Source organism: Rissa tridactyla, chromosome 6 (genome assembly GCF_028500815.1).
Source record: "Rissa tridactyla isolate bRisTri1 chromosome 6, bRisTri1.patW.cur.20221130, whole genome shotgun sequence".
NCBI classification, from domain to species: Eukaryota; Metazoa; Chordata; class Aves; order Charadriiformes; family Laridae; genus Rissa; species Rissa tridactyla.
In genome coordinates this window covers 56184073-56207443 of record NC_071471.1, presented here as the reverse complement: position 1 = coordinate 56207443, position 23371 = coordinate 56184073, and the positions used below count along the sequence as shown (strand labels likewise).

At 37.6% G+C, this 23371-nt stretch overlaps 1 protein-coding gene across 5 annotated transcripts in view; it reads right to left on the bottom strand.

Moving 5' to 3' along the window:
• DNTT (DNA nucleotidylexotransferase) overlaps positions 1–23371 on the bottom strand; it is a 143780-nt gene that overhangs the window by 19347 nt on the left and 101062 nt on the right. For all 5 annotated transcript variants that reach the window (XM_054207189.1, XM_054207191.1, XM_054207192.1 and 2 more), the window contains 3 exons: positions 16544–16646; positions 7704–7967; positions 6157–6240 (listed from right to left, as the gene is read on the bottom strand). In XM_054207189.1, the coding sequence (XP_054063164.1) occupies positions 6157–6240; positions 7704–7967; positions 16544–16646 (451 nt within the window). The remainder of the gene's footprint in view (positions 1–6156; positions 6241–7703; positions 7968–16543; positions 16647–23371) is intronic.

Genomic DNA, 23371 nt, shown 5'->3' with positions numbered 1-23371 from the left:
GCTGAAGAAGGACCTTTTGTATCCAGTGACTACACATAGAGAACTAAAGGGAGCAGAGAGGGCTTCAAAGAGCCGGACTGCACCAAATCTACAGCTGTTTATAACAAAGACTGGGTATCTGAATTGGATCTGCAAATGGATGAGCCATGAGGAAGAACAGGATCACAACAGTCTGGTATTAATGAAACGCCGAGCTGCAACCTCAGATAACATCCAGGGAGTCAGTCAGGGGAAAAAAAAAAAAAAAAGAAAGGAATCCAACATATTTATGTTCCTGTGGAATTTTACGAGTAACAAGCAACAAAAAGGTTTTGCAGCAATGCCAAAGAGCAGCTAACAGCAAACGTCAGAATAACAGAAGTTAAAAAAATCAGCTTAAATTAAAAACACAACTTTTCTTGATGATGAAATGTTTCAAAATTTAATTTCATTTTAGTGCTTACAGTCTGGAATCTAAGCTATATTTAGAATTGGTTGATTTTAATTTCAGCAGAAAGACATAGCTTATGTCTTCTAGAGCTACAGCAGCTCTCTAGGTAACTCACAAGGGCCTACTGGATCCTTTTGATACCATGGGAAGGAAAGGAACTTTAGACCACTAAGTTGTAGCTATCCTTTTTACAGTCATTCCCTGGATTTTGAAGTGGCGTTAGTAGTACTCAGGACAAAGTAGGCAGCAACACTGGAGTCTACAAAACTTTTGGAGTCTACAAAACTGAATGAAACGACGTCAAATGAAGAAATGGAGACTTGGCTGAGATTAATCATAGAGAAAAATTAAAGGCATGAAGAGTACAGACAGCTAAGAAGACATTATATTTACAGTGGAGCGAACCTCAAAGGTAAAGATGATGCTAAGTTTATAAGCTGACTGGACTGTAGCATTTCGTATTCTGGAGAAAGAGGAACCTTTTCCTTCAGTCATATTCTTACTGATGAAAAGCACACACTTGAGTCTGAGAGCCATTTCGTGGGAGAACAGTCATTCCACGTTAAGTCTTACCAAGCCTCCTGGTGAAGAGTGCAAAAATCCAATATCATAGAGTCCAGCTTCAGACACTCTCCACAGTGCCCTTCTGCATGACAAGGATACTTTGCTCTAGCTAACAGCACCAGAGTTTGGTAAGGGAGCAACCAACAGCCTTTGCATTTCCTGAATCTTATTCCAGGTTGCTGACACTGTAAAATGGGAGAAGCACTCATACTTCAAGGACAGCTACTCCTTTAAGAATAGAAAGCCCGTGGTTTTCGAGCCACATTAAAAATCACTTTAAAGATAATAAAACATTAAAGTGGAAGTAAATCACACATTTATTGCATTCTCACGCAATGTTAGTTATTCAGCTTAAAGACAGCTGTTTAAAAATAAAACAGGGTTTAGAGCTATATCTTCTTTAGTTAAAGCCGCTAGATCTCCCTCCGTATCTTCCAGTTAAAAAGCTGTCGGGATGTTGTCAGAACTTGCTAATGACTGCCTTAGTACATCACAAACTTCTAATCATTGCAAAGAAAGTGCCCTTCAAATCTCAGTATGTGACAAACTGTTTATATGCCCGCAGACTGAAAACTGCAGTTCAGGCAGTGAACTGATGACCACGTTACATAGATACGTAAGAGCAGTCAGCGCTTACACTCTTATTAGCTCCTGATGAAGTCTAGACACCGTGCATGTTGTAACCAGAAATTCTTTACAGTTGGTTAAGGGATAAATGACTCCCAATCCAACACGGAGGGGTGTAAAAACAACCAGTGATGCCACAGTTTCCAGCTTAAAGACCTTAATTTTTCTAAGGAAGGGCCTATTGTTCAGCTGACCTGATTTACAATTCCCATGGAAGAAGGAAATTAATTTTTGCAAAAGCACTTCTACTTTACTTAGAGAGAATATTGTTCTTTCATGGATCAGGAAAGTTTTACAGGGAGAATTTTATTGGCCTGGTTCGTGAACGCGTGGCGCCATTTGTAACCAGTGCAACAGCAATAATAACAAGACACAGGGAATACACAATTGCTCTTTCTTCCTGATGGCTGATCAACAAACTCCTTCATTCCATAAGTGTAGGAATCATTGTAAGGTTTGATTTCCAGCTGGTGTAAATCACAGAAACGTCATACTTCGAGTTGGTATATACGAGTGCAGATTTCCATAGCTTTAGGACACAGTTCTAAAGAGGCACAGACTTGGACATCCACTAATCCTATATGAAAAAGAGGCTGACAGATAATTGGTCGTAAATATTCAATTTTTGTTGTCACAATTTTCTTGCCAAAGATCTACAAAATGCCCTTTTTATTACAGAACTGAAAAAATCATTAGTTTGGTAGTTGCACACTGTCTTCCCAAACCCACAGATATATCAAAAAGATTCACATTAGGAAAAAAAAAATCAAGGCTGAGGAATAATTTCACAGTGTAACTTTGTAACGAGTCCCTGGAGGAAATATCTGTTCCTTTTGTTCCCCTCTGCAAAGCTATGTAATTGATTCCTAACTGCCGTGTTAATGCTCCCTATTCCTGTCAGAATCCCTTTGGAAATACATTAAAGGAACCAGGACTCTCCCCTTGAACGCCAGAATCTGGGATTCTCTGACACGCATCACATTTCAGGCAGTGGGCCACAGTGGAAGCTCCAGTGCCAAGGGCTGATAAATATTAACACAGAAGAATAAAGTATATCAAATTATACATTGGAATGTAGAGCAAACCAGGAAACTATTGTCTTTTATAACAAAAGACATTCTCTTACAGGTGCTGTTACGTTCCATCAAAAAAATAAATAATCAAAGTATATTTGCTATAGCATGGTTTATTAACTTCTTATACCAAAATTGCAAAATTTTAAATTGACCACAGGCAAGTGTTTTCAAAGAAAGGATTTGGTCTTCATCAGGATGGAGAACTAGTTTGGCTCTCCCTGACCTTTCTATCCCTTTTGCTGTATACACACACAAGAGTTATAAAAGAAGAATGAAGCAGAAAGGGTTTGGCCCTGCTGCTGAATTACACCCCAGTGACTGTTACAGTCTCGTGCTTGAAAGTTTGTCTGCCTGGACAGAGCCAGTGACATCAGGTCACCTCTCTTCAGCAAACAAGAAGAGAAATATGGAAAAGATGTGATTCAGTTTTTACGGATGGTGCCTAATTAACATTAATTAAGGTTGTATTGAGGGATCTTGAGCAGCTTGCACAAGGATATCTGCTTCCTGATTGTCTTTACCTTTGAGGAAGCTTTCTTTTGAGAAAGGGAAGATTTCCTACCACAAAGAAAAATGTCCCTATGAAATACACGTGTTCATGTTCCAATCTAAATTTAAGAGATGATACAGTTAAAACATCCATGTTTTTAGTGTTCCCCCCTAGTGAAATGTTTTTTAAATAAAAGCACCAGAATTACAATGAAGAAGATTCTCTAGTCTTCATAATTAAATTAAGAAGAAAAACCATAAACATTTCACGATTTGGATATATGTTCCCTGAAACAGCACTAAAGTTACTACATATTTGCAGCACTGATTTTAAGCTTACCAACCTGATGACCCTAAAAATTAATCAGCCTTGGCAGCCACACAACGTACTACAAACTTGTCTTCCGCTATGGGTCACCACCTCAACTTTCACAGTTACAGACACCATTGCTGTATTATGCACATTCTTGACTTTATTACACTTTCGGTGGCAGTATGGAAGGCTTTTTGTTCAAAATGTCCATGACGGGAATAATACAAAATTGAATTGCAAAGTTAAAAATAAGAAAAAAATATTCGAATTTAACACATGAGATTATAAATAGTAGAATACTTAGAAGCAGGGCAGGGGATGTCGCCTTGCTTCTTGTTAGAATGGCACTACTTGATAAATGGCCCTGTTTTAAGTATGTTATAATTTCAGTGCTGCCTGGTCTGAAACTTTTCATATTGAGTATCTGCCTTAGAATTTTCTTTCTTTATAGAAAATTTCAGCTAGTGTAATTTAGCTATTTCTGAGAATACAGCAGAGACAAGAACAGTATTCTTCTGTGTCAAGATACTGTCATGACTTCTTGTTTTGAAACCTGTAGTATGTCTGTGTTTTGCAGCAGAAAATAAAATTTGGAAGTAAAATGTCTGGGATTAAATGAGAAAAGGGAGACTTAGGTATTTTGGGGGGAGAGGGGAGGCAAACATATGAAAGCAAACAGAGTCCCCAGTGGAAAGGGACATTTGATCCATTCACGTAATTCATCGGATATATGGAAGTCCTAGAGTAAGGACTTAATGGTTCGAGACAGTTCAAATTTGCCCTAAAGACTTGGATTTTTTTTTTTCCTTATCCCTTGTCATAGAATTCCTGCATCATAAAACGTAACAGGAAACATTTTTTTAAATCTTTCTTCTCATTTCATACACTAATTCTTTTTCTTTGTTTTTGGGTAGTGCAGTGAGGAAATGTAAGTTGACAGATAGAAAGTCTGGAAATTAAGTTACAGCTACAGCTGATGGCTTTGGGAAACATGTCATGGACATACACAATTCCACACATTTTTCAAAGTCCTGAGGCAGACACTCAACAGGACAAAATTCAGGCAAAACTAGGGCCTTATATCTTTCTCTGTCTCAGTTCTTTACTTGAAAATTTGGGAAGACAAGAGCATCTTTCTTCCCAGAAGGCATTGTGAAGATAAACTCATTACTTATCTGTGAAACATCCTGGCTAGTCCAGTGAGATTCATATGGAAACTCAAATATTCTTTCCCAGAAGGATTTGAATGGTACGTCAGATATGAAGCCTAAACACAATACAGAACAAATAATACTGATTGATGCTCTTAATGAATGAACAGTGTCCATTTTGCATCACTGAATGCATCAGGGTTCTGGGTAAAACAGATTTAATGATATATACTTCTACACCAGGCAAGTAAATTTTGCTGCACACAAAAAATAACAGTGGCATTTCTTAAATTCCTTGTATTTCCCTAGTGCAGTTATCTGTTACACCCAAAAAGCTATTTAACAGAGCTCATATTAACTTGCAGATAATAACATTTGCTATATTGTGTTGAGGCAAAGAGTTTATATTTTGAATGCTGACATCATCCCTGAGTTCGTGAAGAAACATCCCCCCTTAGACATTTGATGGCATATTTATCTATTATGCAACTTTATATTTTCTTCTGCAGCATCTAATATTGACAATTGTTGGAGACAGGATATTTGACTAAATGCATCATTAGTCTGATCATTTCCCCAGGTTTGTATGTGAACTGAGGATGCTATAGCATCTGAGCCCGAGAAGCACTTACGGAGACAGCTGAAATGGAGTGAGGGCTTAAATCACTGCTGCGTCTCACAAACAACGAGACAATGCTGCATGTAAGTAGAGATGCTAAGAGCAGTCTCCATTCTTTGAGGAATATAAAGGAAAGATTAATGTAAAGTCTTGACGTGGTACTTTTGCCTTCCCCTATAATGACATCAATAAACATCTTCAATATTGATTTTTGCTTATTATTAAAATGGCCTAATACAAATACAGACATTAAGCCAAATAAATGCAGAGATCTGTGTAACTGCAGCCAAGAGCATTTAGACCAGAAATACTACCGATTACTACCAAGATTAGCAAGCCTGATTAAACAGAACGCCACACAGACTTTTGAATGCAGGGCTTTAAAAGCAGGATGATCCCTGGTCTCCACTTAGTATCACACTCCAGAAAAACTTCCTCAGGCCTTCTAGTTGAGCCTGTACCACTCAATATCCCTTTTTCCTTTGAAATGTCAGCACAATCCCTTTTGAAAATGTGCCTGTGACACGGAAATGACCTTTTGTTCTGAAATGGGACAGTAAAATAGTTTTTACAAATACTTGCAGATGAGTTTTTCTCAGTTTTGTGAAGGTTGCACAACTCCTTGTAATACCATTGTCTACTGTATGTTTCTTGTAAAATTTCAGAAATTACCTCAGCAATGCCAAAAAAGATTTCTGTATTTACTTGTTCAGATTTAATCAGGCTCTGCCTGTGAAGCTAAATTGTGTGAAGAGGGGACTGTTTTACCACAAAATAGATAGAGAATCAAGCTAAAATATTCTATATTCTTGAATATCAAAAATAAAATGAAAACACATACTCAGAAATAAAAACATGATAGCTTTATTTCTGAGTATAAACAGTACCTTTTTCCTGTCATATAAGGCATGGTTATCCAATATCATCTTCCTTTCATGAGTAGCATATCTCCTCAAATCACGTCCAAATTGCTGTAAAAGATATAGCAAATATGAGCAACTCTGACAAATAAAAATGGTTATCCCTTGTGTAAGAGCTCCAACACCAAAGCAAATAATAAACAAACATGTAAAAATGACCTCTATTGAAAGACAATAGGCTGAAAAAATGGATGCTCTGAAAGGACAATGTTTTGATAGGCAATAGTCCATCATTTCAGTTGGTTAGTCTGAGAATAGTTGGGTACTGTACAAGAAAGTAAGCTTACTTTCCATGCCTATGATGGGCTCCCACAGTCCATAGGTGAATTATCTCAACAGGGAGTAGGAGCTGAGTGAGGCAGAGAAAGACAGAGTCATTGCCTGCTCAACCAAAGGGCCTCACAAAGTGCATTTTTAGTGTAGGCACCCACCTACAGAGTTGAGAGAAGGGCTTTTAAGTAGCCAAACACTTCCAGAATATGAAGGACCCGGAAGCTGGAGGACTTAATCCAAGGTCCAAATAAATACATTTTATTATCTCAAAACAGAAAAGTGGCTGAAGTAACTCATCAGCTCAGCAGGAGAATACATCAGTTGCAGCATTTTGCCTGCTCTAAAACAGGCAATTAACTTCCAATTAACCTGAGTAGAACAGAGTGGCAATGCACCTGTAACTGCTTCTAGCACATCAAAAAGATCAGTCAGAGCAGGCTCAGGAAGTCTCTGTTATACCATGTAATCACTCCCTAAGAAAATGAACATCAGAAGGCAAGCATGCAGAACAGATTATAAAATAATTCTGTCTGGAAAGAGATTAATCATTTGAGTTTTGAGTTTGTATTTAGATAGAATTTTTTTATTTTGAAAATATTGTACTATGTGATGTTATACCCACTGACTACAGTGTCTATTGTGACAGTAGCTACCATTTCAAGTTCTCTTAACTTATTAAAATATCAATCAAAACATATTTAATTCTAGTTCAAACCTAACGTGTAATTTTTAAAATTTTCCATTTTTTTTATGATTTTAAACACTCAATTAATACAACAAATTTTTTCTAATCCAAAAAGAAATACGTCAAATTGCTTTCAATTTCCTACAAAACAATTAAGTTCCAATTCAGAACATCTCTTCCTCAAATGTTTAATTTTCTGTAAAATTCTGTGACACTTTCCAAAAAATCTCTCTACTCCGTAACCTTTCAAATTGCTTGTTAACACTAGTATGATGTAAAAAGACATCTCAACTGACTGAAAATCTAGCTCTTTGGTCCATGAACCTAAATGCTAAGCTCCAAGGAAAAGAGATGTTAACTCCTCTAGAGAGACATCCATAAACGTCAGTGAAGAGTTCATCGGCTCAAACCTATGATCACGGGCTGATGACAGCATGAAATGTGACGTGTGGAGAGCAGGAACATTTTTTTTAAATGGAAGAACCTCGAATAGTCCTGCAACAGGAAAAAATAGGTTAGCAATGCTAAGAAAACATAAACTGTTGTGGTTACTTACCCTGGAGCCCGTCCAGCCCAACAGAGCATATGCATATTGCTCAAAGGGGGTTATGACCAGATCAACGCGGATTGCCTTCCAGTCTTTGACTTGTGCCATATCAAAGGTTTTTGATGTGTTGTAACTGCTGTTGTCTACTCTTTGCTGATATAATTTTAAAATTGCAAAACACTTCTGAAAATGATCCATGGCATCAACTTTTCGGCTTGGTAGCTGTTCTTTTACAAATGTTGATTCAATGATATCACAGTATAGGAGTAAGCCCTAAGGAGAAAACATTGCTCACATTGAATTGCTGGACTGGTTTTACTGTAATTCCAGAGTTTCTAGACAGTTGTTTTTAAAAATTCATATAAAATGCACCTTCAGTAAACACAGAACTGTGCAGGGCCAAATCTGGGATAAGCAGAGAAAAAGAAACAGCTGCAACATTTGGGAAAATATTACCAGATCCTTTGAGGGAAATCTGCAGTGGTAGTCATCTGAGAGTGGTCATGTCCTGCCCTGTACTAAGGAGGCAATATTTGCAATTCTTCCCCTCCATCCTTTCCTCCTAAGCCTTTTGTAGTTGATGTCAACAGAAATTTCTCAGCAGGGATTGATGCTTTCCCATGTGGCAGACATCTAGAAAAACAGATTAGTCCAGAGCACAGTCTTGCTGACAGATTCCAAACAGAGCATTTGGTCTGTGTCTGTTGTGTGAGATTTTCTTGTGACAAGGTCTGGAGTCTCCAGAGACATGGAACGGCCCTGCCCATGCCTTTTGTTTGAAGGGAGTGCACCAAAAAACTATTGATCCTCAAGAGCCAGATTTTATTAAAGCATAAACAAGACTTTCTTTTTATAATAAAGAACATTCAGAGTAAGAAAAATGGAAGTAATAGAGCGTTGTAAATTAATTCCTTCTAATCCAGCACTGTAGGAAGGGCTCAGTGGAAAGAGGTAATGCATGCTTCCAGCCTTGTTCTGCAGCCAACAACGTTTCAATGGCTCCCGGGGTTGCAGTAAACTCTGCACTAACCCCTCCAGTCTCTTAGAAAAAGCATCTTTCTGACATTCCTCAGGCCTGTCTCTATGCCTGTTCTTTACATTTCTAGGCAGCTTCCAAGGCTACTGATTTGCTGGACATCTCAGAGTTACCCTGCACTCCCAAAGCTTCTTAGAGCTCTGTGTGTTCAGCTGCCCTCAGGTAAAGTGCAATTTCCCCTCACCATCCAGAAAACCTCTCATCACCGAAAGCACAGCACCTGGGACAAGACAGGGAGCACCACCCCTCCTTCTGCTGCCCAGCACATCCTTTTTAAAGAATACAAAACATCAAATACACAATAACAAAGAAATAAAGCACATACTATTCATCACACCACTTCCTTCAGTCATCCTTGAGTCTTCAGAACAGAAATGGAGCCTGATGTATAATAATATATAACAATGCTCAGTGTCACTGAAGCCATCTCTAGTAGGAGGGCTCAGCTGGCAAAAAGATTCCGCTTTCTGAGAGTGGTTCTATAAGATGAAAACACTTAGATGTGTGCCTAAGTCCTGGTACACTCAGCATTAATTTAGCTTTTCTAGATTCATAAAATATAGGAGACCACTGTGACTGCCGCCTCCGAGCTCCTGATTTCACAGAGTGTGGAGTCTTCTGAGATTTGCCTTTGCAAAAAAAATTTCACTTTGTTAGAAAGGTTAGCAACAATAGTGTATAAACCACTTTCTTCATAGTCTATTAGGTGCTTAATTGTTATTACTAGAAGGAAAACTACTAAACTGAATTTCCTAACTTCACATTCTGACTAGATAAATTCATTAGTTTTAATCTTCAAGATCGATAAGACTACAACTGTCACATGTTTCTTCATACCTCTTTTTACATTTCTTTAAACCTACACATTGATCAAACCCACTTCTCAGATTTCTTTACATGATAATATGTTAAATACCTTCACAGCAATAAAATTACTTTTATCACTCAGAACTATAATCCTAACCAAAAAAAAGCATAACAAAAACACTTAAACAAGATATGATTTCCATGAAGAGACACTGATAGGTATATTTTCAGGCTCCAGGTTTTTGTTGATGATCGTTCCAAATTAACGATCCCATTATTTCACTGGGAATTGGTCACAGGCTCTTTTATGGGTCATTTGGCCAACCTTTTAAATAATAACCATTTGACTTGCATTGACATTCTTTCACTTCTTTGGAATTTTTACTGATTTTGAAGATTTATTATAAACTAATACGAGAAAACTCCTTATGTAGCTCATTCTCTTGGATTACTAGTTTCCAAGTCTGCTGATTTGAAAAGGCTTAATTTTAGCAGGTGCTCTCTCACATCCCTCTTTAAAACAGATAGTAATTTTTTCTTAATTTTACCCCAACGTCACAAGGCACTGACGCTTGCTATTTCCAAATATAGACTCAAACCAGCTGTTGGATGTTAATGCGTAACTGCTTATTATCTCACTCTTTCTCATGAAACTATGCCTGCCTTCAGGTTAATTTTGTTGCTTTTAATGCTAAAAAATGCTTTTAATCTCATTGATCATTGACCATTAATTGATGACTTCAAGATTTTATTAAGCACTGACATTCTTCCCATTCTCTATAAAAATCTTTTAGCAACTTCATCAGTGCTTTCTCACTTTTTGCTTCATTTTCCTTTTTTCTCTTTGAGATTTGGGGCATTACATAGGGTATCCCAGAATGAATCTAAATAATTTGAAACACTGGAACAGGTTGCCCAGAGTTGTGGTGGAGGCCCCATCCCTGGAGACATTCAGGGCCGGGCCTGATGAGGCTCTGAGCAATCTGATCCAGTTGAAGATGTCCCTGCTTACTGCAGGGGGGTTGGATTAGATGACCTTTAAAGGTCCCTTCCAACCCAACACATTCTATGATTCTAATTTATTTTCCTAGGCAGAATTCTAACTAGATTAAGTTTTGGTAAAGTCTTATTTTATAGTTCCAAGTGCCTACCTTTCCAGTACCTGTATGCTGTTTGTAGACAGTGTGCTCAGATCACCAGTTTTGCACATCTGTCACCACCTGTATCAGCGTTTGTGTCCTCTTTGTTTAGATCTCCTCAGTTTTGGTGCAAGAAATTAGGAATTAAAGCCCATCTTTACATGAACTACAAGAGACATTGGAACAGGTTGCCCAGGAAAGTTGTGGCTGCCCCATCACTGGAGGTGTTCAAGGCCAGGCTGGATGGGGCTTTGAGCAGCCTGGTCTAGTGGGAGGTGTCCCTGCCCATGGCAGGGGGGTTGGAACCAGATGATCTTTAAGGTCCCTTCAAACTCTAACCATTCTATGATTCTATGGATTCCTACCATAGGTGGGAAGTCTCAGTAGGATTTTTGTTTCTGACCACTTGAGAAATCCAGCAAGACATCATAGCCTGCAGTGGTTTCTCTCTTCACAGGCAAGCAGACGAGCACCTAGGGAGTGTTTTGTCTCAGTGAGATCTGGGGACAGTCACACATGGCCACCAGGACCCCATATTTGGATTTTTAGCTTAAGCTCTCAAGGAGATATATTATTATGTATTACCTGTGTGTCTGTAATAGATAAAATGGCCTTGACATAAAATGCTTAGGCCTTTCAAGACATAAATTGTGTCCTCTGCTTCATCAATATTTTCCTTCTAACCCTTAGTTGTGTTATCATCTTATAGATAGATCTCTTCTGCATCAGCTTTACTTAGTTTTCTGAGTCATATTTTCCAGCTTGCTACTCATTACAGGAATATGTAGTTGTAAATGGAAACAGTGTAAATTTGACATGTCACTCTGCTGCATTACCCGCATTAAAAATGAAGAAGTTCCCTTTACTTAAAGTCATCCTGGATACCGCACTTACTCAAGGTCCTCCCTTTGTTCATATTTAGGAACTTCAAGTGAACAGTCCCTGGAGACCCTGAGATGTAACATCAAACAATCATGAAGTTGTTAAAACAAATCATTATTGGAGCCTTCCTACTGCTGTTTTCCCTTGTTGACTAGGCTGTTTCCTCTGCTTGAATACATTTGAATACACAGTAAGCAAGTGTGACTAGAAAGATATTTTAGGACTACCTCTCTCTGGCTTATTCTGTAGGTTTTTTCCATAGTTTGTTGGCTGGGCAATTTCTAAGTCTAATAGGAAGAGAGCATAAGAGGAAGAGCATAAGAGCACCGTAAATACCTACCTCAACTTAAAAAAAAATATATGTAATTAGGCAAGAATTACACCAGTGCTGAGTTCAACAAGCAGTTGCAACCTGATTTAAAGCCAGAATATCACCTTTAAATAGGAGCCAAAGCCTAGGTGATATCCATTGGGATAATGTTTCCAATTAACCTAATTTGATTAGCCACTGGACATCACCATCACCCCATAAAGTAAAGCTGAAATGGCACTTCTGTACGTTTTGAAAAAGTATTGCCTAAAGGGGAAGTCAGATGTGAAGACTGTGAGAAGTTTTGGCTACTGCTATCTGCAGAACAGCAGCCTTCTCATTACTTTATGTCAGGGAATCTGCAGTTCTTTGCAAATTTCGGCTTGATCTATACACCATAAAGTGCTGTAGACCTTGTTTACACAATCAAGTTTTAAAATGTGGGCATTTTCATTTCTCAGATTTACAACATCATCAAAACCAAATGCATTTTTTTAGGGCAGTCATGTTAATACCCACAACAATTTCCCCTTTTTAGAATGATTATGCACTTTTACTTAAATAGATTAAGTGCTAGCACATCAATAGCATTGATATTGGAGTAAATCCATGATCAAACTGAGAAGTGTGAATTTTTAGAAAAATATGTAATCAGTAGCTGAAAAATCAATCCAAATATGTTCATTAGCATTCTTTGTCATTTTTAATTGAATGAAATCCTATCCTATTTTTAATGTTACAAGCTGTGATTATTCATAATTGTTGGTAGCTGGATTAATTCTGGTAAAGCTAAGTAGGACCATTTTATACCACCTGAAAATGTAATCCAGTATGTTCTTCTGAAATGTATAAATATTGTATATATACATTGTTGCTCTTAGTTTCCTTATAAGGTGGTTTAATACAGTGAAACTGGATTTTTTTTTTTTTAAGTGAAATACCTATACCTAATCCAAAATAGGATGTAGGCATGTTAGTTCAGAAATATCTCTACCTAGGTGAGACAGATGGAATTCTATAAAGTGGAACAGCTCAAGGAACTGATGCCTGGGAGCAGTCAAGCCTGTTAGGGTGAGGAATCATTAGCAAATGGCATCAAAGACTTAATTAGCAATACAAAACTTTGCAGCTGCTGCATAATCACACAGCTGCCTTGGTCCCTTTTTCATCTTGAAGTTCCCTGTACATGAGAATGGTCCAATTGTGGGCATGTCCTGAACAGCCTGGTTTTGACAGCAATAGACAGGCCAGCACTGGAGTCCAAGAATGAAGATGTTTCCCTCTCTCTAGGCCATGAGCATTTGCACTGGTAAGCAAGATAAATTAAAAGATAGATAGAGGCATATACATACATACATACTTATCCATGTACAGATATACGATACACCAGAAAATCAGATATCATAAGAAATGCCACTGCTGCCCCATCCTCTGCCTAAAGCGATTTAAGGCAAGTTCTCTCATGTCCAGGTGAGACAACGTGTGTTCACAAAAGAGCTCTGCATCTTATGGGCAGGGCATTCATTTGAAAAAAATAAGCTCTTTGCTCCACCCTCTTAACTTTTTTTTTGTATCTCATCTTAGAAACAGGTGTTGTTGCTGCTGAAATCCAGCTGTCACTCAATAATGAAAGTGCTGCTGTTCTGTGAGCACTGTTTACAAAAAACTGTTTCCAGCAATGAAAAAGTGAGGCCGGTTACTTGCTCCTTACCATCCACCTTACTGGACCTTAATGGAACATCAAGCCTTCCCCTTCCTGACACGTTTCCCTCAGCAAGGGTGAATAATAGAGTCTAAACCAGACAACTAATACACTAAAATAAGTAAGCACAGGGAGGCATCTACATGCCTCATTTTCCTAAAAGCCGAAAGAAAAATGCAACTTTATACTTACATGAATACAAAGGGAAAAAAATGAAGAGAGCAGGAGTGCCTGCAGTAACGGTATCTCTTTGCTGAAAGTACATATGTAACAACAGGAACAGTGCTAAATATAGCTATATAGGTTTGAAGCAAAAAATGAAAATGTTTTTACAGAGTACATGAATGAAGCTGCATCGACACAGATGGCTCAGCCTGTTTTCCCACAGACTTCCAAGCTCTAACCCACAGAAGTAATTTCTTACTTTCTTTATTAAGCTTTTTGGAACCATTAAAAGCATAACCTGTGTACTGCACTGCAGCTTTTCTGTTTTGCCACTCTACTTTGAGGCTCAACGGAGACTTTGTTTTCTCTGTTCTTGGCCCATTTATCCCTGGTGAGCTGCATCAAAGAGCATGATGGTGTTAATTTAACCACTTAGTTTTCAACAGCTTTCAACGGAAGGATCTTGTTACATTAAACTTTTCGGCTAAGAAAAAGGCCCTTTTAAACTATTTAAATAAGGCTGAGGTCCATAGTTTAGAAGTTAAACATTGCGGAATCCTTTGCTACGAGCTGCCGAAAGGAAGTGAACGTTGTGACCTCAGTGATGTTCTTTGATGAATTTGGGCTTTGAAGCAGTAGTACAGAAGTGAAAAGCTGTGAAGCAGACGACAGGTGTACTGTCAAAAAGTATAAAAGTGCTTTAGGTTTGGGGGCTTTTTTATGTCCCCCCCCCCAGCTCTTAGAAATCGAAGGTAATAAAAAGGCAAGAGGAGTATAACTCCTCTCTTTCTTTTTTGCATTTTGATTTTGCTGGCAGCTTATTTTTTAGTAGTGCCAGTAAGAGCCTGTATATTACAACTGCCACAGTAGATAGGCAGTGTAGCTGGTAGTATAAGCCATAAAAATTGTGGAGGACAAACAGAACACAGAAAATATTTGTCCATAGCTTTAAACAATTCCCAGCTTGTTTGGGTTTAGTTTCTATGGCCATTGTGCATCTCCCCTTCTGACATTTTCTTCATGCTGGGATTCCTAGAGGAATTGTAATCTTTTCATCAAACCCTTGGCCACCCTTGACCTCCCATACTCTCCCTCCACTCACTTCTGCCAAACCTCATCCTTAAAAAAAAATAAATCAGCAAGAACAATTTATTTTCTATTTCTTTCCTTTCAGTTCCGTTTAATGAAAGCAGCTTGGAGTGACCTGAAAAGCTTCAGCAGTTGCCAGACTTCTCAGATCACAGTCATTGCTCTCATTAATGTAAGTGGAGTGTGATGGAATGGGAGAAGGAATGAAAGGCTGCACTAGGGGCAGGCTCTAACCTCAGCCTGTTGCCACTTTTCCTTTCTTATGTGTGATAATAAACAGGATTTTTGGAGGACCAACAGATGGCTTCAAGTTTGCTTAAGAAGGTAAAAGGACAGCTTCCAAGAAGAAATGCAACTTTTTTCAGAATAAAGAGAGTAGAATGACTGAGGAAAAAATAAAAATACATAAACAGAGTAGCTCCTCAGCATTCATTAATTGCCACAGCTTCACTGCTTTGGATTGGAGTATGATAATTATACCTGCTAGCAATCTACTTCAATGCATGCACTTTCCATACAGAAATAGGATGGAAGCCTCAGAAATCTAAAAAATTAATAATAATCTGTTAATGTTTCAAAGACCAGAAGTCAACTGAAAGAAGGGGAATTCAGTTAAGTTTGTATTTTACCAGGAAAAAACAAGTTTGAAGCCCTTCCATTAAAGCCAGTTGAAAGGTTTTGCCCACCTGAAACAGATAACTTTATACAGTCAGATAAGATTTTGTCTGGTTGAATGTTTTCAATGTCTTTCACGTGTTAACCCATTACACATTAATTACGGTACATAGTTCAAGAATCAATTCAAAAGCATTCTCTCCAGGCTCTCTGCAATGAACGGTGACTTTACTTAGCAGCGGAGCATTTGGTGATTCACCTCAGACACAGCGTTGACCTTTTACTTGTTGAAATGTACTCAATTGCTTTGAACAGTACAGGTAGTAAATGTTGAAAATATCTTAGCTGGCTAGAAAGGTAGAAGAAGAAATGAAGTCTTATCATTCCCAACGTACTTGATTTCTGATCTAGGAATATTTTGAGGTAACTGCACCTGTTATAATTCAGACCCTTCCAACTTTAAAGCTCTTGAAACTGAAAAAAGATGAACAGAAAAAACAAACCAAACCCCTTAGATGAACAACTCCTCTGTGAAACGTGTGCATCCTTCCAAACCCAGACATCATGGAAGACTATGCCAATTTTGACAACATTCCAACAGAACCCAGGAAAAATGCTAACTTATGGGCTGAAAGGAAGCGAGAATTCCAGGGCTTTCAGACTTGCTCACCTCACACCACGAGGTCACCCAGATCCACCACACTTAAAGCTGGAACTCCCTGAAGCGGTTCCCCTTGGGAGAACACACTCCCATCTCATGGAGGAATTAAACAAATACAGTTTTGTTTCAAGTATAAGAACAGTTTCGCCGAGTCACTCAAAACTGCACCCAGCTTGATTTCTTACCTCTGACTAGCTGCATATTCTTAGGGTAAGATATAACAGAATGTGTGTAGAGTAATTCTGATATAACTTTCAACTTCAGCATTCAGAGCTGGAGGATGCACCTAGATCACTGTGATTAATAACCAAATAGAGCAGTATCCAATTTCAAAATATTGCAGTCATTTATAAAAAGGAGTCAATATTCTTTAAGCACTATATAGGCTTAATTTAGTGCTATTAGAATACGTCTTTTTTGGCCAAATGTTATTTAGTTCATACCTGCTTTTTCCATAAGTCGACAACTTTATGGAGAAGTTCTTCATCTTCTTTTGATCCTGGATTGGTGATCAAAAAATCTATATCATGTCCAATCTTCTTACCCCTATAAGCAATTAATAACAAGACCGAAAAAGTTAAGTTCCTGTTGAATTTCAAACTACTTTCGAAGAGAATATTTTTGCTGCATTATAAAAAGTGTTTGTGGCATAGAGCGATAGCAATGTTTCTTGAAACATAATCAAATTGGAATCTTCTATTTCTTTTATCAGCTCTGTCAGTGTACTTTGTTAAGCAATAATTTAAGCTTTTTGATGTATTTTCTCTGTTGTTCAACTAGATACTGCAGATCCATTTGGTCATGTTAAATCTCCCTCTTTCTTCCCCTTAAATCACAGAAAAGGTTTCAGTCATCTTTGGATGAAAAATCATAATCAAAATACACATTATGTGCATATTATGAACGCGGTGCAGCAATATATGCAGGCTTAAATATTCTTCTTTAGCTTTTGATGGACACTTTAATGAACAAAACTATGATTATGAATAATTTTATTGTTTCTTTTAATGGCAGACATAAAATCTCTGAGTATTTTACATTTCTTCTCTTTTAAAATATAACAGTGCTTTTTAAAGAGATTGAGCTTGATTTTTTTCAAGAACAGTTCAGCCTTAATGTGACTAAAGCTTGTTTATTACACCCACTAAGGATTTCACAATTAAATCCATATGCACAAAGTTTAATTGTAAATGTTCTTAATGAAAAATGATGTCATAACCTCTTGTTTTTCTTCATTTAAGTCTAAGCATTCAGCTTGCCTTTCATCCACTTACCAAATGCGTTAAACATAAGTCAGATTAAGATGTAGCTATCATTGGAAAACAGGCAAAAGCACGCTATCAGAATGTTTCCCTGAAGAATTATAAAATGTTTGAGGACATCCGAAAATTTATCTTCGAGTGCAATCCATCTGAGGGTCGCAGAACCAATACAGGGTTTTCATTTTGGTATAAACAGCACAACAGGGACTGCATACACATCTATTTATTGGCTGGAACCAGGCCAGCCTAAGAAGAAAGGAGTAGAGGAGACATTTCTGCAACTAGGTGCAGTAGGCAGGAGGTGGAGTAAGCACTCAAAGGCTGAGTGGTGACACATAATTGTGTAGCACACCTCCAAATCCTTTTCCTGTGTTCAAGTCTAGTCTTGCTGACATTGACAAGGGTACGTGATGTTATAGCTCAGGTGTGTTTAAGTTCAACACTTTGTCCAGTGCTCAGAGAACTCGTGAATTGTTATACAAGCAGTGAAAATGGGAACTGCAAAAGCCAAAAGGTTTGCTTTTTTGTATTTAATTAAATAGATCATTCTCTTCAAATAGTGCCTAAAACTGAATCTGATTTCTTAAACTTGGAAATTTGCAGGAACAGAACTGATTGGCAGACATGCCAACTGCCATTTGTGTGACAGGAAATCATCTAACTGATGGATAGTTGAACAGCATCAGCAATAAGATGTAAGGAAATGAAAATCGAGGTTTTACATTTGAGAAGCCGTCTACTTCACTATAATGCAACTATTGTGCCGTGTCTGCAGCAAAGTCAAAACTGCTTAAACAGGTGGAAATTATTTCAAAAGAAGTTTCAAACAAAGCATCAGTCTAGGCTTAGAAACTGAACAGCAATTCAAACTCAAGAAGTTAAAAAACATTTTGTATTCCATGTAACACTTTCTGAGTTATTTTGTAGGATGACATTCATTATCTCTTAAATTACCATAATAATCCAAAGCTCTTACATAGCACTTTTTACTTACATGTCTCAAAATGTTTTTTCAAAGGGAAGGCATTTACTATTCCTATCTTAGAAATGCAGAACGTGACATTAGAAAACTTGCCTAAAATTACTAAAAAAAAAAAAAAAACAAATCAAAGGAAGAAATAGGAAGCTAATGGAATTGGGTGCCAAGTCACAATTCTTCCTCTGGTACTCAACACATACATATTTTAGGTTAATCACATCTACAAAATCCTGCATCAATCCAGCCATACAATCCCAAGAAATCCAAGGTGTTTCACTGGCCATCTATTTCCCAAGACAAAGGCCATTTATCGAAATGCTTTTCATTTGTGAAGTTAGAGTGTTTAAATCTCATATAAAAGCACACAATATAAAATTACTGTTATTGTCAGAGTTATATTTCAGCTTCTCTTTGAACTAATTCACATTGGATTAATTTCTGACTGAATTTGTCAGGCTCTTACTGGAACATTTAGTCTAATTTCCACATTTCCTCTTTACCAAATAATGTATTTCATCCTAGAAAAATTTATTATCGTCCTTAAAATAGAAAAACAATCTAGTAAATTAAAAAGCTGTATAATATATGTTACTCACATCTTGTAAATCATGCAAAAAGATGCAGTAAAATGCACATGGATTCAGACCATCATTCTATTGAAGCTGAAGGGAACGTGGCCATTGATTTCAGCAGAGTAGGGCTTCTCACGTATATATATATTTATATATTTGTGTATGTACACATACAAAAATACAACCATGAGCATTCATAAAATGACATAAAGGGCACATAGGATTGGATAGTGCCAAGGTGCTCTGCCCCTAGCTCAGGAAGTACATAAACATATACATTTGTTTATCAACAATTAACTCTATAAACACATCATTGAAGCTCAAGCTGACTGTATACCTAAATACTAGATATGAGACAGGAACTGATTATATACAAGTTAAACACCAAGGTGCCAGACCTCTGGTCTTCAAACTGGATATAAAAACCCAGAATTCATCACATGATTAAGCGCCTCAGAGATGAAATCTCAATCTCTTGTTCATTCCTGAAGCTCACCAAGAGTAATGCTGCCGTAGTCTTTTTCAAACCCCACCACATTCAAGAGAGCAGGTTCCTCACACAGGGCTACAGATGGGCTCCACCATGATCCAGAGACTCAAGGGGGTTAACTAAGCATCATTCACTTAAAATGAAAACAAAGACTTTGCTTGAAAAACACCAAATTGATGCTATCAGTGCCTGGTTTTGTCTTGCATTTGGTAGCCCACAGATTGGTGCAGTGATTCCTCATCTTTTTATTGCCTCATTTTTCTCAGTTAGGAATATTGGCAACATTCCTGCTTCACAGGAGACATCTCCTCAATCTCCTCTCCTTCTGCCTTCCACCAGGATACAGTTCCAGGACCAGAATTCAGAGATAGCCTTTGGGTCCATGCCAGCATCCACAAGTTATTTACTTACTTGTTATTAGCTATTGGATTAGAACCACTCATCCAGGAAGGAGGACACTGATGTTTTCACAGCCAAGTTATTTGTGATCCATTGGCTGTCAAATACAAAACACAGAGCCAGTGCTTGGTGCAGGGAGCAGAGTCTTAAGAGTTCTCATCTCTAAATGGGCACCCTAGTCAGTATGCTACATCACACTTTCTTTTCCTGGCTCTATCATCTCCCATTTTATACTGCAGGGTGGCATAAATCTACCCAGGCTCGTGATTTTGGCACACTAATGGATGGTGGGAGATGTAGGGATTTGATTCTGGCACACCACTGCCTACATACTCTAATCACAAGGCTTTTATATAAAATTTGAGTACTATTTTAAAAATGAAAACAGCTGCACTGACATTTTAGAAAAAATAGTATACATCCTCTTAATGTGTATGAGTGTTGCTCAGAGCTTGCCTTTTTTCTAGGCCTCCTATGAAATAAGAGTGATAATCTGTCTAGTTTCCAGATTCCACCTGGGCATAAGCAGGATCTGGGAAATTATTTGCTTACATCTGGAAATGCTGGGGCTGTTATGAAGCAAAAGTGTAGGTGCCCCTAGGAGCAGAGCAATCAGGGAACAGGGAAGGACTTGGAACAGGATTCAACCTTTGGATTTGCTATTCCGATCCACTGACATCTTTTTCTTTTCTTTAAATCTGAACCTAAATCCTTGTTGGGCTGGAGCTATAAGGAAACGGGCACATTGCAGAACTGAAATTGCAGCTTAGGTTTTGTCCTAATAATTTATTCAAGCCTGAAGACTATAAAAGACAGAGCACTGTTAATTAACTGTTCAATTCTTGGCTGACTAAACTTGTATAAAGCTGGTAAGTGTTTCTTAGTAGTCAACTAATCATCTTTAAGGCTGCTGGAATTTTCCTTTCTGCTGTTGTTGTTTTAATACAAAATCTAGATTCCAAGTCATCAAGCATAGCTATCATTATGACTAAAACTTAGATATATAAATGTATGGCAAAGGATAAGCATATTGTCTTACTTTACAAGGATAACATCTGCATGATTAGACATTTTAGAGTGGTAGTTGTGCAGAGTATTTTGAAATCCCAGGATATTATGTAATGGGTAAACCATATCAATGACAGTTCTGATAAACTGACTTTAGTTGAGGAAAGATGGACTGACATTTCTCTACCACTCACAAAACTTCACTAATGGAGGAGCTTAAACCACATTTTTGCAGCAATGAGTTATGTGTCAAAACCCTGAAAACCATTTAGCAATCTTTGTGCTTATACAGAGTTCAAATGGATACAGAAGATGATACTCTGTTTCCACATACCTGCTTGCATTAGGCAAAATATGAGCTTTCCTTAACCCTGCAAGCCCTTAAAGTGCATGAAATACAAAGTGAACATCAACAGCCTATGTTTATAAGAGTAACTGCATCTCCTGCTCAGGCATATTTCTATGAAATACAAGCATCAAAGTAAAATCACAGACAGCACAGTACCTTTAATGGATCTGTCATAAAAATTATTTATTATTATCTTTACTATTGACATTGTGTTGTGCTTCTCCTTTGAAATGTTGCAGTCTAAATCCTAGATTTGTTCACCACCATCTTCTCTATCGGCTCCATTCAATTGTGAGGGCCCTTCTCCAAGAGCAAGCCCTTTCTTCAGCTCTGGTCAGACCTATCCAAGCCTGCCATTAGTCACAGCACATACACACAGCCCTGCATTTTCCAGCTAAGCTGGCTGTACTGTAGTTTCTCTTCACTGGCTTCCTCTATCTCCAGTTTTCTTTCAGGTCTTTATAATTTTGTCCTACAATACTATTCCGCCCTTTTTTTCCCCAATATGAGTAATTTGTTTTTAAAAATATTTTATGCTCTAATCCATTGGCATTTTCACTCGTCTGCTTAGCATTCAGACTATGGGAACAATAAGAAGGAATACACAGATCTATGTTTTGGGGGTTTTTTTTTGTTTCCCTGGAATTTTGATTTTACAGGCTCTGAATTAGATTTTTTGTTTTCTTGGGTGCACCCCTCTTATTCCACCTGTTAGTTTTCAAGTTCCTAGAATCATATTCTCATAGGTGTAAAATTTTTCTCTCATTTGACAATCCAACTGTTACCCCGCTGTGGAATAAACCAGAATAAACCAGAACTTGGATAGAAGTCTTCTGTGAAGTCCTTCAAACCATTACAGTGATTAACTGAATGACCTACCTGCAGTACTAAAAGATCATAAAAACAACTTCTGACTTTAAAAGCTTGAACACTGTACTAGATCAGTCTTTGGTTTATTTAGGTTATTTGGTAATGGGTCACTGTGATGTTTTGCTTTACAAACCGCATTTTCATGTTTTCAGAGGTTCACACTTCATTCAAAGGGGGATTATAATAATTTTTACAAATCCTTCTCAAGCAAAACTCTGACTTCACTTCTGTGGGAAAACAGTTCTCAGGTTGAATGATTTGCCTTGGATCTGTCCTTGTTGGCCAAATAACAAATTATTTGCCTGACTTCTGATTAGAAATGCAAAGTGAACTTTGCTTTGTTGGCTAAACATTTTGGACCAGGAATCCAATTTAGCATCAGGCTTTCCAGAGCAGTCTGAAATACTCTTCCTTCACAGCTGCCACATTCTGTGATTCAATAGACTGTCAAAATCATCTTAGGAAGGGCACTTGAACACTCTTTTTGAGGAAGAAGGCACTTAATATTCAGAAGAAGAAAAAGTATTCAATAGCTGCTCAGAAAGATCACCAGAGATGACTGCGGCCCACTGGCTCCGCAGTCGCAGACCCTGGACTGGAGACAAGCTGGACAACTTGTATTTCTGTTTCTCAAAAAACAGATGGAAAATTTCCGAATAATTTGTTTTTTTTTTCATTTTGTATCAGTCACAGCATGGCCAAGTCTTCATTTCTTAAGCAAATCCTATTTATTCCTTATTCAGACAAAATTCTTGTTGCATGATGATAGCATTTGTAAGGATTGAATGAGGTTGCATGTGTGCTAAATCCTTCCGTGTTTACACAGGCATACTGAACTTTACACATGAAAACACCACCACTGATATCAGAGACATAAATCACTTGCATGAAGTCAAGCATATATAATTTAAGAACCTGGAAGACCAACAACTAACAGGTGCTCACTTCCAATGTCTGATCAACTATATTAAATAATAAAGAAGCATAAATTTATGTGGGGTTCCTGAAATGAAGCAAATTAACTGCATATCGCTAATTACATAATAAATCTTCAACTCATACACTCACTTGACTGCCACAAACTATAACATAATGAAGTGGGGGGAAATGGAGAACAGAAACAGATTTGACACAGATATTTCAGGCTTCTTTCTATTTGACCAAACTTTTTATTCCTGTAAAAATTGTGGGAAAATATTGATTGTGGAGGAAGGCATATGAACACTTTAACATTGGATATTAGCTGAGTTAGTTTGATGAAACTGGATTGTATTTACTAAAAGAGTACATTTATGATAATATTAATATTCAGATTTGGCAGATTGAAATGGTTTTAAAAAAT